Source organism: Colossoma macropomum, unplaced genomic scaffold (assembly GCF_904425465.1).
Source record: "Colossoma macropomum unplaced genomic scaffold, Colossoma_macropomum, whole genome shotgun sequence".
NCBI classification, from domain to species: Eukaryota; Metazoa; Chordata; class Actinopteri; order Characiformes; family Serrasalmidae; genus Colossoma; species Colossoma macropomum.
Genome location: NW_023494785.1, coordinates 43,114,997 through 43,134,990, shown reverse-complemented (window position 1 = coordinate 43,134,990; position 19,994 = coordinate 43,114,997). Strand labels below are relative to the sequence as shown.

General features: G+C 39.6%; 1 protein-coding gene across 1 annotated transcript; it reads left to right on the top strand.

Moving 5' to 3' along the window:
* The first annotated feature begins 1,654 nt into the window (after positions 1–1,654).
* ube2s (ubiquitin-conjugating enzyme E2S) lies at positions 1,655–14,065 on the top strand. The gene is made up of 4 exons (XM_036595807.1): positions 1,655–2,312; positions 9,098–9,245; positions 10,836–11,026; positions 13,201–14,065. The coding sequence occupies exons 1-4, from the start codon at positions 2,145–2,147 to the stop codon at positions 13,537–13,539; spliced, it is 846 nt and encodes a 281-aa protein (XP_036451700.1). The 5' UTR covers positions 1,655–2,144; the 3' UTR covers positions 13,540–14,065.
* The last annotated feature ends 5,929 nt before the right edge of the window (positions 14,066–19,994 follow it).

Genomic DNA, 19,994 nt, shown 5'->3' with positions numbered 1-19,994 from the left:
AAATCAATGCCAATACTTTTAAAAGTCTTCTTGGTTATATTCAAAATAATTTAAACAGTAATGCACAAAAAATCAATACAAAATGTTAATATATGAATAGGATGAAATCAAAATAGTACACAATCCTATTATATTGACTTATATATATAGAGAGAGAGAGAGAGAGAGAGAGAGTTTTTAAATTTACTTGTAAAGGATTATGGGTTGCTGAGTGTGGAGGATGGAGTACTGTAGGATGCCAGTGCAGCTGTTGAAGAATAAGAGTAATATGGGCTGATGTTTTAGTATGAGTGAGCGTTATAAGACAAGACAGTTTAGAAGACTAAACAATTAAAAAAATCCCCACCAGTCACAGCTGATTTGAGTACATGTTGTATTGGAGCGCCCTCTAGAGGATGGAAAATACTGCTACAGCCTGTGACCTAATATAGTTTCCTAAACAACTCACTCCATCTAAAAAGAAAAACAAACAAACAATAAACAAGTTATACATTACTAAATAAACACTTTAAAAAGCTCTATATAACAATAAAAACTACTGGGATTGAATTACACTTATTTTCAAAATTCTGCAATAAGTAAATCATTAAGATATAAAGTCATTCAGAGTAAGAACCAGGGGTCGCCATGACTACAACACAAATATAGCCATTTTATTTACTATCCAAAACCACCAGTGAACCTACACGAGTCTTCTGAGTTTATATGGAATGTTGATGATGGGAAAATGGTCATAAATCTGAAAAAACAAATTTTCTTTGGGAACTATTTTACCTCACAACACCCTGCATGTACCCCTCCACCATGAATGTGTTTTAAAGGATATGTGTCAGGCCCAAAACCTTCTCAAAACTATCATAAAATAATGTCTCAGGCATCAAGCAGCGTATTTATAACCATTTGATGTAATAACTTTCTGTGAGGGAGCTTTTAGAGGTGGACTTCTAGTTCCTATCACCACCAGTGGATACAGTGTTTAAAAACTCCAGCAGCACTGCTGTGTCTGATCCACTCGCACCAGCGCAACACACACTAACACACCACCACCACCACGTCAGTGTTACTGCAGTGCTGAGAATGATCCACCACCCAAATATTACTTGCTCTGTGAAGGTCCATGGGGGTCCTGACCACTGAAGAACAGGCTAACAAAGTATGCAGAGAAACAGATGGACTACAGTCTGTAACTGTAGAACTACAGAGTGAAACTGTATAACCAGTGGAGCTGATAAAATGGTAGGAGTGTCTAATAGAGTGGACAGTGAGTGTTTAAAAACTGCGGAGAATGACCCACCACCCAAATAATACCTACTCTGTGGGGGTCCTGACCATTGAAGAACAGGGTGACAAAGTATGCACAGAACTACAAAGTGCACCTATGTGGTCAATGGAGCTGATAAAATGGACACTGAATGTAGAAACAAGGAGGTGGCTTTAATGCTATGATATTGATACCGTAGTTATAATATTATAGCAGTTGTGTAGATACAGGGTCTCCCAGTGCTGAGTTCACTTTTACTTTACCTTTTTGCCTTGAAAGAAATCTTAATTTGCATGTTGTGTCTTGCCCCTGCGCTCTGTGGGCGGAGCTGAGTTTTTCAAACTGGCCAATCGCTGCATGGCATTTTTCACATTCTCCGCTTCAGCTGACCTGCGTGAGCCCCGAACGCAGTGGCGTCACCGCAGGCGTACACTGTGATTGGTTAGGCTAATGCGGCTGCTTGAATATGCACTACTTACATCGAAAGCTGATTGGTTGGTCGGGCTCTCTCTCGTTTCTCTACGTTCCCGTATTTATGTTCCTGTGTCAAAAAAACCCTGCTAGCTTTGCTGAATCCGGGGCAGATCAGTCGTTAGAGCCAGCTAACGGTATATACGATAACAGTAAACAGAGACGAGAGGATTTATTTTATTTTTAGCCACACAACAAATTTAGCTGAATTTGGGGACGAGCTCGTTCAGCGGAGTCGAGATATTAGCGAGGTTAGCATTAGCCAGCTTGCTAATCTCAGGCTGACGTCAGGCTCCAGTTCAGCTAACGGAGAGTTTGGTCGCGTTGGAACCGAAAAAAAGGGCTTTTCGGGATTAATTTACGCTCAAATTCTCGTCTGGTTTTATTTTCGAAGTTATGCTCGATCCAGCTGATGTCCCAGAGTGACACGGCCAGCCTCCATATCGGTCCATTCCTCCTAAAGCTAACGTTAGCTAGCCTGCCCAGTGAAGTGCTCACATCAATTTTGTCTGCCCGGCTCTCAGAGAGGCTGCAGTTCGGACCGGTTTCGTCTTTTAACTCTCTCATCACGGTCGAAATGGTGAGTAAATCCACCCGAATTATTCCTGCTGTCGTTAATTAAACATGGCTGTGGACCGAGTTGCTAGCCAGAGCTCTTCGTTTGTACAGAGCTGAAGTTGAAATACCAAATCTCCGTTCCACCTTAAATGGTGCAGCAGTTACCGTCTCCTGTCTTGGGCTCCACAGTGTAACTGCTGAACCGCTTAAGGTGGAGTTGAATATTGGTATTAACTTGAAGCCAACTTTAGCTTTGTGGCTGACGACTTCTGATTTTCCGCTCCACCTTAAATTGTGGAGAAGTTATGTTGTGGGACCCGGGGCATCAGAATATAGTCGCCGCATCGTTTAAGGTGGAACGGGAAGAAGAAAGCAGGCGTTAGCTTCTTAAACCAGTTTTCTCGTTCCACCTTAAATGATGAAGTTAAAGTGCACTGTGGGGCCTGGGGCGTCTGAATATAGTTGCCGCTCTATTTAAGGTGGAACGGGAAATTATAGGATCGAGAAAGCTGACGTTAGCGTCTTATGCCAATGTCCTGTTCCACCTTAAACGGTGCAGAAGGTACATTGTTGGGCCCCGGGCACTAGAATATAGTTACCATACCATTTAAGGTGGAACGGGAAATTATAGGATGAAAAAAGTTGACGTTAGGTTCTTATGCCAATTTCCCGTTCCACCTTAAATGGTGCAGAAGTTGTACTGTGGGGCCCCGGGCACCAGACTGTAGTTGCCGCACCACTGAAGGTGGAACGGGAGATTATAGGATGAAAAAAGCTCGCGTTAGCTTCCTTTACTAATTTGCCAATTCCGCCTTAAATGGTGCAGAAGTTACATTGTGGGGCCCGAGGCACCAGAATGTAAGTGCTGTGCCATTTAAGGTGGAATGGAATGTTATGGAAGGAAGAATGAAGACGTTAGCTTCTTATACCAATTTCCCGTTCCACTTTAAATGTTGCAGAAGTTGTACTCTGGGGGCCCGGGCACCAGAATATAGTTGCTGTACTATTTAAGGTGGAACGGGAAACTATAGGAAGAAGATAGCTGACGTTAGCTTCTTATACCAATTTCCCGTTCCACCTTAAATGGTGCAGAGGTTGTACTCTGGGGGCCCGGGCACCAGAATATAGTTACCATACCATTTAAGGTGGCGTGGGAAATTATAGGAAGAAGAAACTGACGTTAGCTTCTTATACCAATTTATCGTTCCACCTTTAATGGTGCAGAAGTTGTGCTGTGGAGCCCAGGGTATCAGAATATAGTTGCTGCATCATTTAAGGTGGAACGGGATATTATAGAAGGAAGAAAGAAGACGTTAGCTTCTCATACCAATTTCCTGTTCCACCTTAAATGGAGCACAAGTTGGACTGTGGGGGCCCGGGCATCAAGATGTAGTTGTCGCACCATTTAAGGTGGAACAGGAAATTGTAGCAAGAAGAAAACTGACATTAGCTTGCTTTACTAATTTACCAGTTCCACCTTAAATGGTGCAGCAGTTACATTGTGGAGCCCGAGGCACCAGAATGTAAGTGCTGCACCATTTAAGGTGGAACGTGAAATTTGAAGAAGAAGCCAACTTCTTCGCCTTCTGTTCAAAGTTTCAGCAAGCAGGCTTAACACCGATTTCCTGTTTGATCCGATATCAAGTAATACAGTTTTCCCAATACTGATCATTTTAGAAGTCTTGTGCACGTAACACAGGGATTTCTGCAGTAAAAAACACTGAAAGTGGCGTTCAGAAGGTGTTCAAAAGCCTTAACATCAGTATTAAATCAGCTGCCGCTAAATGGGTCGTTTAGTGGAGTGAAATAAATCTGATCTGAGATTATAGAGCATTCAGAGAAATGTTACACATATTTATAATGGGTTACAAATGCAGTTAAATTAATAAAAAGCAAATATTTTAGTACCGTTCCCAGTGTAGCCTAAACATCCTGCTCACAATGCAGTAAATGTCAATCAAATTTAATAATTTTAATTGTTTTTATCTGCCAATACTGATAAGGTTCCAGTAATAGTTCTGCATCCCTATTTGCTACAATCGTTCATTGACTTTGTTGCATCAAAGACACGTTTTAGGTACAAAAAAGTTATTAGGGCTATATAGCAATATATATATATGTGTGTGTGTGTGTGTGTGTGTGTGTGTATATATATATATATATATATATATATATATATATATATATATATATATATATATATTTGAACATTGTGGATATCGTTGGTACTTGTTTCATTTTAAAGAGAGTAAAATTGGCCTCATTTAACTGGATTTAGTGCTATATACTGAATAAAAAAATCATTGTGTCTTTGCAAACAGCAGCAAATTATGTTGAATAGCATAATAACGATAACAGATTGAATAAATGATAATCTGTGGGTTTAGATCGCCCTCTAGTGGCAGATTTTGTTGTTCTCTGAAATGCATATTAAAGCTGTAGAAGATGAGAGGGAGTGTGTTATCGCGGAATAACAACACGGCTGTGATTTGGTCACCGTAGATCATCACGGCCGTGATGTTATTGGCGATAACACACTCCTCGAGTGTTCTATTGCTTTTATACAACAGTTAAATAAATAAAGTAATAAATTAATAAACTGGGTCGTGAACGCGGCGTTTAATGTTTTAATGTTCGCAGTTCCTTCACCAAATTATAGTTCCTTAACAAGCAGCTTGTTGCTACGTCAGAGTAACGAGCTCCGCCCACTCGCTGCTCAGTTTGCTGTAAGCCTCGCCTTCTGAGGTACAGACTGAGCCATAGAACTGCCGCAATATCAAGTTCAGCTCAGTTTTGTCAGTTTTTTCCAGATCAGTATTAATGTTGTTTTGTTCCAGCCGGTCTGTAAAGCATCTTACAGCCCATTTAGTTTGGCGAATGGTGTTGGGTTCATTTCTGGCTGATTCCAGGTTGTTCAGCTGTTCTTCTGTCACAGCTGCCGACTGAAAAGCTGCTCAGTGGTGATGACAGTTTGGGAATTTAGTGTCGTCTCATCTTCAGAGTCTGACCAAATCGGCTGTCGGTCAAATGTGATCTTAAAAGTGTCCATTTTCTGTTTGCGGCAAAGTAAGAAGTAAAAACGTTCAAATGTCTTGAGCGTCTCTTACAGCTGTCAAAGTCTCAGCGGAGTGATAGTGTTTGTGAAAAAAATGTGATGTTATGGCGAAATAACAGCACAGTTAGAATGCTTCTCAACCAATCAGCTCGCGTGGCCAGAACTAACTGTGGTATAATGAAGAATATTGGAAAGGTGGAATTCAGAAATGATCACAGAATCCATGTAATTCTTTTAACTAGGGCTGGGCGATTAATTGAAAAGTAATCAATACCAAATCGACATTCAGAACCTCTAACTGACGTAATCTTGCCCGTTTTGGTTATTTCGATTTTTTTTTTAAATTGTTAATCATTTCTCCACTCTGTGTGTTCATGTACTGTCCCCTTAAAAACTTATTACTGCGCGTGTATCACGTGACTCCGCCACATCCACTCTGCCACATGGAAGCTAAGGCTACGTTCACAGAGCAGGTAAAAGTGGCCCAAATCTGATTTCCTCACCAATTCGTATTTTTCCGTTTGTCTGTTCAGATTATCTCTTAAATGTGATCTGTATTCGACATCAGTCTGAACAGATCAGCTCCTAAACTGAGCTGCATGCACTAAAGAACAGAGCTTCACGCTGCTTCACGGCTCATCCAGAGGTAAACAATCACGACTGCCAACGAATGCCAGTCGCTCCCGGAGGATCAGCTTCATCTTCACCAGCATCACAGGAGCCATCATGAAGCTTCACTGACTGACAGCTGGGCTCATCAGCCAGAATGTGTTGGAGCCGTAAAAAGGCCATGGTCACTTCTTTGGTTTGCGTCCTCGGATTCTTTAAACTTCGCTTTCAGACTTTTGACTGTTCTTTGATGCTGCAGCCTCGTTCTCCTGCGGCCGCGTTCGGACATTTCTTTAGAAATGTCTTCAAACACGGAGGGTTTTGGATCAGTCTCTTCTAATTTTTGCACAGAAATATCACCCAAATGTTTGAGTCTCAGCAGCGCGAAATGATGACGAATGTCGAGCTGGATTGACATAAAGGTGAATTCCAATCTGGCTGTTGAGACGATTTACATTAAGATATGCAGAGCATATTTACAGCACAAACCATGTCAGTAAACTATGAGGGCAAAAAACAAACAAAATAATTGTTTGAGATAAAATATTCAATTAATCGTGATATTGATTTGAGGTGATATCGCCCAGCACTATAAATGACATACTTGGTGTTCTGTTCATGAAGCCATACAGCAATAATTCAAACAACCTTCAGAAACACGCTCGTTTTCATCGCTGCGCCCACTTGTGCACCTGCCACCAATTTTCTTCTCATCACATGCAGCCGGTCTCTAATCTCCAATCAATCTCACTCTCAGCCGAACACCTTAAATACCGCTTTCTCCCTTCAAAAGCCGCAACTTTTTTCCTGCATACTGCCACACTTGGGCTTTTCTTGCCTCTGAGCTGGATCTCACTGGAAGATTTCTGTTCATTGTTGACATGTTGTATTGATCCGCTGCGTATAACATCGATCCTGTGGCATTTTTGCCAAAGCACATCAAACAAAAGCACCTTGAGGTTAGAGAGATGCAGAAATGTTTGGCAGGGCTGTTCACAACACTAGTGTTTTGTCTTTATTGCTGTTGTCGGAAGAAAACCCCATATCTCGAAAATGGTAACTTTACAGGAGAAGGAAAAAACATCCTTTACTTTGAATGTAAGTCAATGGAACCAGACTTTTTTCCAAGTCATTTTGGGCCGTTTGTTTTAGTCCATTCATCATCAAATTTACATACAATATAAAGGGCAACAGGCATTTTCAAATTATGTCAAAAACTGAAAAACGTTAAAAATGGAGATATGAGGTTTTCTTCCGACAACAGCGACATTCATCATATTGCTGCATATTGTATCTGTAAAGCTCTCTCTAGTATTTCAAAACACATTGGTGAATCAATAATGTGACCTGGTAAAACCAAAAGGATTATTATAGCTTCTTATACTTCCTGTTCCACCTTAAATGGTGCCGAAGTTGTACTGTGGGGGGCCGGCCTCAAAATGTAGTTGCTGCACCGTTTAAGGTGGAACGGGAAAGTTTAGCAAGAAGAAAGCTGACGTTAGCTTCCTTTACTAATTTGCCAATTCTGCCTTAAATGGTGCAGAAGTTACATTGTGGCGCCCGATGCACCAGAATGTAATTGATGCACCATTTAAGGTGGAATGGATAATTAGAAGATGAAGAAAACTTAAGTTGACTGCTTGTACCAATTTTCCAGTTCCACCTTAAATGATGCAGCAGTTACATTGTGTTGACTGAGGCACCAGCATGTAAGTGCTGCACCTTTTAAGGTGGAATGGGAAATTAAGAGGCCAAAAGAGCTCTTTGTTTGTACACAGCTGACATTAGCTTCTTAAACCAGTTTTCCAGTTCCACCTTAAATGATGCAGCAGTTACATTGTGTTGACTGAGGCACCAGCATGTAAGTGCTGCACCTTTTAAGGTGGAATGGGAAATTAAGAGGCCAAAAGAGCTCTTTGTTTGTACACAGCTGACATTAGCTTCTTAAACCAGTTTTCCAGTTCCACCTTAAATGGTGCAGCAGTTGCGTTGTGGAGCCCGAGGCACCAGAATGTAAGTGCTGTGCCATTTAAGGTGGAATGGGATATTATAGAAGGAAGAAAGCTGACGTTAGCTTCTTATCCCAATTTCCCATTCCACCTTAAATGGTGCTGAAGTTATACTGTGGTGCCTGGGGTATCAAAGCACTCTCCAGTATCTCAAAACACATTGGTGAATCAATAACGTGACCTGGTAAAACCAAAAGGAGTATTATTACTGAGTGAGGAGAATAAAATCAGGCTAAAATATGGTGAGCATGCACTGCGAGTCGCCCAGTAAAGCCTAAAATTAATAATTTAAAAGTCAGAGGCGTCAGGTCGGGTGTTTTTCTCACCACGTCGTACGTCTTTACGTATTAACGTCACACACAGACAAAACTACTAACTACTGGGGATTTGGAGACCTCTCTGGTGGAAATGTGTAACTGCATGCAATTTGTGCAAGAACAAATTGCGTGCAGTTACACATTTCCACCAGAGAGGTCTCCAAATCCCCAGTAGTTACACAGTGCAGCTTTAAAGGGCACATCTACTTTATTTTTTCACTTTAGGCCTACTTTATATACCTAAAACTGTCATGCATTCAACCATTTTACAACCTCTCTTTATCCCTTGTATGTAAATGAGCTCTCTTCTGATTGGCTGTCTTCAATTGTGCCTCAGTCAAAAAGCTTAGAATATCAGGGTTAGTGGGCAAAGCTAAAGTGCTGTAGGCTGAATAGGTATATATGTTTTGAAACTTTGACAGTGTTTATTTGAAAAAAGCAAGGGAAATTCAGTTTTCCATGATATGGACCCTTTAACCGCAAGTTTATTTTGTTGTATGAATTTCTTGATTTATTAAAACAACCACAGAGACTCATATGGAGCTGAGAGTGGTCCAAGTCCTCCTAGTTTATGATCTTAACTGGCCCTGGATGACCACGATATTGTTTGGTTGGGGAATCATATATGAAAATAACTTTTGAGCCTGAACTTAAATAACCAACAGATTTAGACTGATTTTCAGATTTCTAAGTTGGACAGCGTGAGTTTTGCGTCTTGCATAGTATGTTTACAGTTCGTTGGATGTGAGATGGTTGGTTGTCTCTGTTCTCTCACAAAACAGCTTATTTTCCGTTTTCTTTTTTCCCCTTTGCGCAGAACTCAAATGTGGAGAACTTGCCCCCTCAAGTTTTGAGACTAGTTTATAAAGAAGTCTCTGCACTGGCAGCAGACCCGCCTGAAGGGATCAAAATCTACCCCAGCGAGGAGGACATCACAGAGCTTCACACTGCTATCGAGGGTCCAGGTAGTAATTCTCCAGTATTGCTGTATTGTTAAAGCTAAAAGCCAAAAGTTGAATTTACGTAATTACCCCCAATTTTTACCCCAAATGTAGTAAAAAGAGACTGTGGCGCTGCGAGGCTAATGTAGCTAACAGGTAACAGAAACTGTTATCCCACCATAATCAAGCTAACATTATTATTAAATGATGGCAGATTTGCTTATGTGGTTTCTGACACTATATAACTTACTGTTATCTGTAAACATGGCTGTGAATACTGTTTTTAGCTATTCAACATAATTTCAGGAGTATCAGGAGATTGGCGTAGGGTGGTCACTACCAATTATACGACTGTGTAATCTAGGGGCTATTTTTGATTATTACTTAAGTAATCTGTGTTTATTTTTTTTTAAACAAACAGTAAAATGTCTAACTGGTAAATAACTAGGTGTTTACTGCCCACACATGGTTTAATACCACTTGGACATTTGAAGCTTGTAACAGACATAATATATACCATTTGAATATGTTGCGTTTTAACAGAATGTTTTATTTTATATACATGCAATTTGTAACAGCGAGCATATAGCTGTACTTTATATACATGCAATTTGCAACTACAAACCTACCTGCATTTGTGAGATCCTGCTGGTGTGGGTTTCCTCCCTTTCAGTAATAGACTTATCAGAGTTATTACATAATCGCAGTTGTTTGAGATGATCGCAATTATGTAAGCTGACTGCAATCATTTTGCACAGTTGTTAGATTTCAGAGTTATATTATTCTGCAACAAACAATGTGAATTGAGTGCATTAAAAAGACATAATGGGGCTTATGAAAACAAAACCTTAATGTAGCCAATTTTATTTTAATAGTTGCAAACATGGAAAAGGAAAGACGTTAATCAGTTATTTGTATGCTAGTTAATTGTCAGCAAAAATTTAATGATTGACAGTTCTATTTGATTCTTGCAATAGCAATTTGAGTGCTAACAGCTCCCCCTTGTGGACAAGCTTCAGCCTGCTGGATGAAGCTTTATGAGGACCATTTTATACCCTGTTTGTCATTCATATTGCAAAGTAATTACTAAGCCTATTCATTTAAAATGTAAATTTGAGTTTTTTTGTTTTTTTTTTAATTTAGTAATCTACACTGTTAGAAATGAAGGTTCTGTGCAGGTACCTTTTTCATTCATCAAGGTACAAACAGTGTAAATGTTCCCTCAAAGGTACAACAGTGGATTTAAGGTCCGGTTGTGAATCTTAAATACGTTTTTCAAGGTGAAAAGTTCGTATTTGTACCTTTTCATAACCGAATGTTTTAAAACAGAACAGTAAAATAAAAGCCTGGAGGCGAGACGGGGTGTGTGGAGTCAGTACAGCTTAGAACATATCATTTCAATGGATTATGGTTCAGTTATGTTCCCTGACTAAAGGTACTGAGATGTACCCTTGAGGGTCCCACCCCAGTGTGTTTCATACCTTTATTTCTGAGAGTGATCGTAATCCTAAAACATCACTAATAAGAGGGTAGATTTGAGATCTGAGCACAGTACATGGTGCGAATCTTAAAGTTAGTCATTTGTGCCTATTTTCTTTGCTGTGTTCTTAATAGAAGGGACCCCGTACGCCGGAGGAGTGTTCAGGATGCGCTTGGTCTTGGGTAAGGATTTTCCTGCTGTACCACCCAGAGGCTATTTCCTGACCAAGATTTTCCATCCAAACGTCGGGCACAAGGGTGAAATCTGTGTCAATGTTCTGAAGAGAGACTGGAAGGCAGAGCTGGGCCTCAGGCATGTATTGCTGGTAAGTAGCACAGTCGCTCGCCTTTGTTGTGCTTTTGTTAAGTCGAGCACGTAAAGTTCAAGTTTGTCTTTAGTCCTGAATTACTTGATCTCAATGTGTTATTCTCATAATTTGCTCTGTTAATGGAAAGTCAGACAATGTTTTTATTTATCCAACATGGCCTGATCCAGATTGCGTACTCAGTTCTTTGCCAAATGGTCCAGTGAGCCACTGAAATTGTTTGAGATATGTATAACAGCATTCTGAGAGCAGCTGAAGGTCTGATGACCAAAGGCATCCTGACCAGCAGATCTGTAATGGTCTGAATTAGACCATTACAGATTCTAACCAATCACAAGAATTAGGCCTGTTTTATTAGGCTTTTGTAATGACCAAATGCTGAAGAATATATTTAGCTGTTGCTACATTTTGCTCTTTCATTCTGGTGTCTCCATCACCGTGAACACTTCCTCAGTTTAAGCCGGGGTTACACTACATGACCTTTACCCTGATTTTAGCCCCGTTTCTCACTTTGGCCGGGTCTGTGCTGGTTGGCTCTAGTCTGCAGATTTTTGGGTCAGTCGGAGTTGGAGAGAGTTGAGTCGTGTCTGAGGGGCGCAGACTCAGATTTTTGGCCTCCTGATCGCGTTTCAGACCAGTCGAAGTTTATCAGACATCTGTGATTTGTGAGCGTAATCTAGTGTAAACTGATCAATGACTCCTCCAACAGCCAATGAAAACTGAGAACGCGAAAGAAGAAAATACGGCAAGTAAACAAAGAAAAATGGCAAAAAGTCTCTCACGTTTGGAGCAAAGCTTTTCAGTGAGCTGAGTTTAAGGCCACGTTCACATTACCAGGCTAATGTGACTCAGATCTGATGTATTCAGAGCTGTGTGGACACGCAAATCTGATCTTTTCAAATCCGACCTGAGCCACTTTCATATGTGGTCCTAGATCGGATACGTATCCGATTTGTGGCCATGCGACCTTAATGTGACGCTCAGATCGGAATTCGTGCTTTTTTTCCCACTGCACATGCACCATTATTCCGTGTTACCATGGCAGCAGCGCAGAACAGAAGTTAAAGCCTGTAAATGGTGGAAAAGCAGCTCATCTCACTTTTTTCTCCTTCGTCTCGCTCTAATAATGAAGCTGAGAGCTGATCAGAGTTAATTATCTTCACAGTGAAGCTCGTTCTGCTCGTTAGTTTGTGCTGATGATGCACGTGATTCATCAATGTGTTAAACACATTTACCTGTTGTTTCATCAGCAGCAGCTCATGTTTGTTTATTTGCGTCTCCCAGTAACTGGAGAATGCGACAGTTTATGCAAGTTCAGTGAGCTCCGTTCGGTTCAGCAGCAGCTTAAAAGTTGAGTAGTGTGTGATCCCTATTCGTTTTGGGTGGATCCCCAATATTTCAGTCGCCCAAAAAAACCTGCAAAAACCAGTGTGAGATGCCCAGTCTGTTATAATCTGTTCAGTCTTTAAAAGCCATGTAGTGAACCCAAGGCTTCAGAGGCAGGTTTGTTCAAAAGGACAGCTTGTAATAATGATTCATAATGATTAGTGACAGTAGCGATGGATGATTCGGGCACTTAAAGTAACGATACACAGTTCTCTACTTATCCTGGATGCAGCTGATCAGCTGAGACATACTTGGAAATTTTGCTTCTGTAGATTAGAAGTGAAGTGGAGTAGCTTTGCTAACACTAGAACTCAATAGTCACCCAAATAGCCCAGATTGTTTCTGTAAAAATACGTCCCTCCTCTGGAGCTGTGATTGGCCAGGAGGTAAAAACATTGTGATTGGTTAGAAGCTCATTTGCATATTGCAGCCTTCTTTGTCTTTCTTTCTTTCTTTCTGTCTTTGTCTTTCTGTCTTGCTGTCTTTTCTTTTGTACATTCTTTTTTATCTTCTGCACACTCTGTCCTCTCTCTCTTGCCCTCTTTATTTCTTTTTTTCTGTCTTGTTGTCATTCTTTCTACTTATCTTTCTTTCTCTTTTTTGTTCATTCCTTATTTCTGTTTTTTTTGTTCTTTCTTTCCTTTGCTGTATTGCTTTTTTCTTTCTCCCATTCCTCCCCTTTCTTTTTTTTTGTTTTTGTCTGTTTTTCTTTCAATCTGCTTCTTGCTCTCATGCTTTGTTTCTGTTTTCTTTATTCTTTTTTTCTCCCTCTTTCACTTCTTTCTCAGACCATTAAGTGCCTACTGATCCATCCGAACCCTGAATCAGCTCTGAATGAAGAGGCGGGGAGGTTACTGCTGGAGGACTATGCAGAATATGCGTCTCGAGCCCACCTCCTGACGGAGATCCACGCCATGGGGGGCTCCTCGGGGGCCCTGCAGGAGGCCGGGGACGGACCCCAGCCGAAAAAACATGCAGGAGACCCGAGTAAACGAGCAGCCGGGGCCGTGACAGCGGGTGGAGCCGGCGGGTCAAACAGTAGCACTACCAGCGGCACAAACAGTAGCAACAGCACCGCAGCTGCGAAAAAGAAAACTGATAAGAAACGAGCTTTGAGGCGGCTATAATGATCAGTCTGTCCTCTTTTTGTTTGTTTGTTTGTTTGTTTTCTTTTTTTGTCAATATAAATATTGAATTGAATAGACCATATTTTTACTCCTTTTTATGTTTTTCTGTCCCATTAAAGAATCTCTGTCTCTTATTTTGATCATTTTTATGATTATTATACTACATTAATCCCGTTTGCCTCTTGGGTCTCTTTCAAAGTGCTACTCTCAGGATTCTAACTTCCATCATGACAACTCGCAATGTATTTCTCTCAAGGAGAAAAATGGGTTCATTTTTGGAAGATCAAGTGTGACTTCATTGTATTTTTTTTATTATTTATTTTTTTCCTTCTTTCTTTTCCCCCATATGTCATAAGTAGCCTTTACACTCATGTCAGTATTTCGGTCTTTGGCTTCACCCAGCTGGTTTGAAAGTTTCAGCTGATTTGGTTGAATTCCTTTTTATTTATTTGTCGCCATGTCAGTTAAACACCTGTCGAGTTTTAAATCTGTAACGTTTTTCAATGAATAAATCTGATAAATCAAACAGTCCGTGGTGGGTTATGAAGAGAATGCTCTAAAGTATTCACTCCGCGTATTCATAGTCAGCCAACACTCGCAATTAATGCTCAGAAATGTATTTCATGTTGGAATGTAGCTAAAACAAAAAAAAAAAAGCATTTTGTAGTTTTTTCAGTGTTTATAGTTTCTTCAGCCTTTTGATTTGTGTGTATGGGCTGCCAAATTACATGTTTTCTTGATTTTTGTAAGTGAAAAAAAGTACCTGCAACCTTTTCTACACACTTTAATGCACAATTATGGTCTGTTTTCTATATTTAACATACTGCAGATAATCATAAAATATGGCCTGTGTGAAAGTGCTACATTTTCTGTTTTAAATTTAGCAGATAAATGGAAATTGGGCACTAAAATTGCCATATTTGGTGAGGGTGCACCATATGAGAATGCAAATCACTGATATTTTTCATTACTTGGGTTAGAATAATGGAGAAATATAACAAGTGTTATAATTGCAATAAATGAGTAAAATTCAGGAATTTTACTATGGTAATCTGAACATTCTGATCTTCCAGAGTTCATTAAATTATAAATCAGACATCTGTTTGAAATATCAGTCAATGCTAAATGGATTTTTTAAAAGCAGTTATCTGTTGTTCTCTGTAGAGGGTATATTGACTTATTTGCAATATGTAAATCAACAAAACACATTGTGCTCAGGGGTGCCAGGACTTTTGCACGCTGTAAAACCTGAGTGCTGGAAATGTACTGAACAAAAATATAAATGTAACACCATGAATCCTCATTATGTGATGTGTGATGTGCATTTATATTTTTGTTTAGTATACTATATATATATATATATATGCAAGCTTCAAGTGGTAACTTTATAGGAAAAATGCATGATAATGTACTGTGTGTATGTGTGTGTATATATATATATATATACACACACACTTTGGAAATATGGCAGTCACTTTTAGTATTAAGGCCATTACGCACTGAACGCAACATAAATAAATTACATGAAAGTGTGAAATATTCATACGCAATTTTTTCTGCATCAATGCTATACACACCAAAAAGGAGCAGGTATAGTTTCTGCCCCTCATTCAGCAACTGAACATTCTATAAGAGCTTTCGGATTTAATTCGTAACTACACTAGAGCTACTTTTGGAGATGCAAACACCATCCATGAGGAACAAATAGTCAAATTCTTCTGACAATTGACAAAACGTTCCAGTTATTAGGACACAGCTGCTCGCCATGCCAACATCAGAGGCGACCGCGTTGGTCAGAAGTTAGCAAAATGGAACAGGCTGCATAAAATAGCATCCAATTTTTGCTGTCCTGTTAAAAAAGATATCGTCAGCAATACACACAATGTAATGAATTTATTGTCCAAATAAATAGCACAAATAAATCTACTGTAATATTCTCAGAACTAGTTCTTTCATGGAATCTGTGCTTTAGATGGTGGATTTGGCCTATAATGCACTCAGTCACCTTTAGCAGGCTGAAGATTCTCCACAAGGGGGCACCAGTTAGCAGGCAAATAGCTTTTATTGCTTCCACATCAATGACTGCTTGTTCTATGGGGACTTTATTTGTACTTTTTATTTCTTGGGCCATTTTTCTTCACGGCCCCCGTGTATTATTTCAATTGAAGTTTTAATTTGAAGGAATTGTATTAAAAATATCTAGTTCAGGTGTTTGACAGACATGTCGACAGTAAATAATGAAGCCTTCTGACATGGTCCATGGGTTCTCTGCTCGCTATAGTCCATAAAGGCTCATAAGCTGAATGACCTTGGCAGGATTAGATGTTTTGATCAGCGAGTGCAGGAAAATGCTCTGCCAGACAGCGTGAATTGGTAATATATGAAGTGGAAAACGTTCCAGGTGCTCTGAAAGCTCATGTGTTGATTACTTCAGAAGGGGTTAAAATGTGGTCTGAATATAACTGTAAGTGTCTGTTCGTGGCTTCTTCCATCTTCGTTCTCTTTTGTGATCTCAAGTTTTTATATTATTGTTCGTTTTTTTCCAGCATTTACAGTTTTCTTTTTTTAAAAATATCCCCACTTAGCTTCTAGCTTTGGCACTGAACCAGCAGGAGCAGACCAAGACCATACAGGTTGATTTTTTAATTAAAGGCAGGGCAGTCCTTCATCCCCAGACCCCTATTTGTCTTGTCACCATCACTGACCACCTTGTTTTTTCCCTTTTTTTAAATCTTTCAGTTTTAATGTTCCAGTTCTGAAGGCCATCTTTTTACACCCAGTTTTGTATATTAGATCTGCACTCCAGCCCTCGACAGGCCTCATGGAAGTGTGAAGTCTTATCTTTGCGACTCTTGTCGACACTGGTTGCTGTTAGAGCTTGTCCGGTTCAGTGGATGTCCAGCAAACGCCTGTCATTCCCAATGTGGGGCCTACATCTCCCAAGGAAACCCTCTGTAACAGTTCTGAACTCCGGTTAAGACGATGAATACGGGTAACCTTTCGCCAGTTTGTGAGGTTCTGGGTGGACTGCGGGGCATTTTTGTGTCCATGTAAGTTATTTAAATTAAAATTAGTAATAAAGTATATTAGCAAATATGAAACGATTTTTTAGTCCTCAAATATATTGTGGATGACACTGTGTGTATGGAATTTCTTGAAAGGGGAATTTTCTGCAAGTTATTCAGTGCGGTAAGCTGTGAAATGGTATAGATGTCTTTACAGTGGTGGTGATAGGAACCAGGGGTCGCCATGACTACAACACTAATATAGATATTTTATTTACTATCCAGAACCTACACGAGTCTTCTGAGTTTATATGGAATGTTGATGATGGGAAAATAGTGAAAAATCTGAAATAATATGTTTTCTTTGGGAACTATTTTGCCTCACAGCGCCCTGCATAGTGTGTATCCCTCCACTATGAATAGATTTTAAGGCCAAAATCTTCTCAAAACTCAACTGTCTTAGACATCAGGCAGTGAATTCACAACCATTTCATGTAGTAACTTTCTGTGAGGGAGCTTTTAGAGGTGGACGTCTGGTTCCTATCACCACCACTGTGAACAGTTCTGATGTGGTGGAAGGTTTTGAAGGCTGCTCTGTAGCTTATGTAACACTTATGTTGCCCATAATAAAAGAGCCAGTGTTCCTACATGTCCTGGAAATGTAAAGACTAGTTATACTATCACATAAACCACCTGGAAATAAGAAAAATGAAGAAAACGTCTCTGAAAAGTGACAAATTGGGTCGCCAAGCCACCAAGATGGCATTTTTTAGCTGCTAAAATCAAATTTACTCTAGTTTGTAATACTACAGTGATAACTGATGATGACAGTAAGGGGTCATTAGGGCTGACATAAAGGGGAATTCCTTCCATTTCCCAAAATCTCTACATAATTCAATCATTGAGATGTAGACAAAGTCACTCAGAGCCAGTTGGATTTCATTTACAGTGGTGTTGATAGGAACCAGGGGTCGCCCTGACCACAACACAAATATAGACATTTTATTTAGTGTCCAAAACCACCAGTGAACCTACGTGAGTCTTCTGAGTTTATATGGAATGTTGATGATGGAAAATAGTAATAAATCTGAAAAATAAGTTTTCTCTGGGAATCACGGCGTCATAAACGATGTAAAATCATAACACTTTTTTGCCGTCTCATCCTGCGAAATTGAAAAAATCTAAGAGTAGTTTGCTCACATGGTCATGAAGTGAGTGAACACTGCATGATTTTCAAGCCATCATTCAGTAAATGTTAAACCATCTGTCTAACAGCTGCTAAATGTTAAGCAGTGCTGCAAACTATGAGAGAGGAGCTGGTTAGCATTAGCTTAGCTAGCTTGAGAACAGCTCTGCTCACCACAGAACAAATTAGATTCTGGCTAAAGAACTACTGCAAAGTTTAAATGATAAAGATTCAAATCTGAGGGAGTGAAGTTGAGCAGCTGCCAACATAAATGTGGACTTAAACCTGTTCTGTGGTGTTTGGATTTGTAGCCAGATCAGCTAGCATTAGCCTAGCGTGCAGGCTACAGATCCAGCCACATACGTACAAATTTAAAAGACAATGTTAACATTAAAGAGGGCACTGTTTGCCTGAGTTAAGTAATCCCAAATGAATAGTTCCACTGATATTACATTTAAAATATGTATGTACTGTAGATACAGTAGACATTTTAAAGTGTTCTTCACATTATCTTATGTGCATGTTTCAGATAAATGACGTAAAACATTAATAAAACCTATCAGCATTTAGAAAACAGCATTTTACCCAGCCCATGATACACTTTGCCTTCAAATATAATCATAGAATACTTCATAAGTCTTTTTTTTTTTTTTTATTAGATGTTAAATGTGCGAATCCATTTAACGTCTAATGCTTGAAACACCTTTTGTCATGAGTCCTCCATGAGGTATTGTTCCTGACATGGGTTAGCATGGTTTTTTAATGGTTTAAATGCTTGTTTTCTTACAACCCCAATTCCAAAAAAGTTGGGACGCTGTGTAAATCGTAAATAAATGTAAATAAAAACAGAATGTGATGATTCACAAATCGCAAATTATAGACCCATATTTTATTCACAATAGAACACAGAACACATATCGGATGTTGAAAGTGAGACATTTTACCATTTCATGAAAAACATTAACTCATTTAGAGCTTGATGGCAGCAACGCATCTCAGAAAAGTTGGGATGCTATTTATGTATGGTTTCTTCTTTGCATGATCCAGCTTTAACTTGCGTTTGTGGATTCACCGCGAACTGTGTTCACTAGGGGTGGGAATCTCTAGGCACATCACGATTCGATTCGATTACGATTACGATTCAGAGGGCTGCGATGCGATTATAAAACGATTATCGATGCACCTTTTTTTCTATATAGCATTTATATTTTCTCACTGTGTGAGCTCAAGTTTCGAGTTCAAGTTTCAAGTTTATTTGTCATTTGCACAACATGTCAGGACATTTATGCATTGAAATGCTTGTGGTGAGGCTCAGCTAATCACTGTACAGAAAGTAAATAAGTAAAAATAAAAATACAAGAAAAACCAACTGAAATATATTAAATATACACAGAATATACACAGAATATACACAGAATGTAGAGACAATATACATTTTAAAGTGACTAAGCGTTGTTATTTAAAGTGACTTGGTACTTTTAAAGCAAAGTATTTGTAATGATCCTTAATGAATTTACTTCCAGTATCTTTTTTAATAAAACAAATGGAAGTGATGTGGCAAGTGAACTAGAAGGCTCTTATTCACTGCTCTTGTTTGGAGCACGAGAAGCTGCTGCTACTCATCTGTGATAAAATGCGCAGTTACGGTGAAATAAGATCCAGTGGTGATGGATGTCCACGCAGCACATGTTACAGCTATTCTACCCGTTTTCTTTAGTGATTTTATAACTTCGGTTTTGGTCTCGTTGTAGAGATGGGGGGGATCGATGTGTCAGTAAAGTATCTTTGAGACGGGTCGTGTGCAGCATAGCGCGAAAGCCCTGTTTCTCAAGGACTGAGAACCGGCGTGCAGACTGCAGGTCACATAGCAGTGATGCGTTATTCGCATTTATAAGCAGCGCAGTTAGTTTCCTAGTACGTTAAATCTGCAACGAGAGACTGTCAAACACTAAAAAGTGGCGAAGCTGAGGTCGCTTCTCTTTCGAATTCTCCCGTTCCACCTTAAACGGTGCTGCATTTACATTTGGCGCCTCATTTAGAATTTAAGGTGGAACGGGTAAAATCGAACAAGAAGCTGGAGAATAAGAAGAGACTTCAGCCTCGTAAAACAGCCGAACGCTGAGAGACATTTAACTGATCTACTTCTGAGGAAAAGTTTTCTGGCGGAGACGGGAGGAAAGTGGTTGTAGGCGAAGCTTAAAGCAGAGCAGAGTAAATCTGCGCTCTCGTTTATATTGTTTAGTCTATACTAGGACATTATCACA

Excerpts from the sequence above, each read along its gene's own strand:
- ube2s (XM_036595807.1), top strand. The coding sequence starts at position 2,145 with ATGTCCCAGAGTGACACGGCCAGCCTCCATATCGGTCCATTCCTCCTA. Across the intron at positions 9,246-10,835 it reads CACTGCTATCGAGGGTCCAG|AAGGGACCCCGTACGCCGGA; the intron begins GTAGTAATTCTC and ends TGTTCTTAATAG. Across the intron at positions 11,027-13,200 it reads GCCTCAGGCATGTATTGCTG|ACCATTAAGTGCCTACTGAT; the intron begins GTAAGTAGCACA and ends CTTCTTTCTCAG.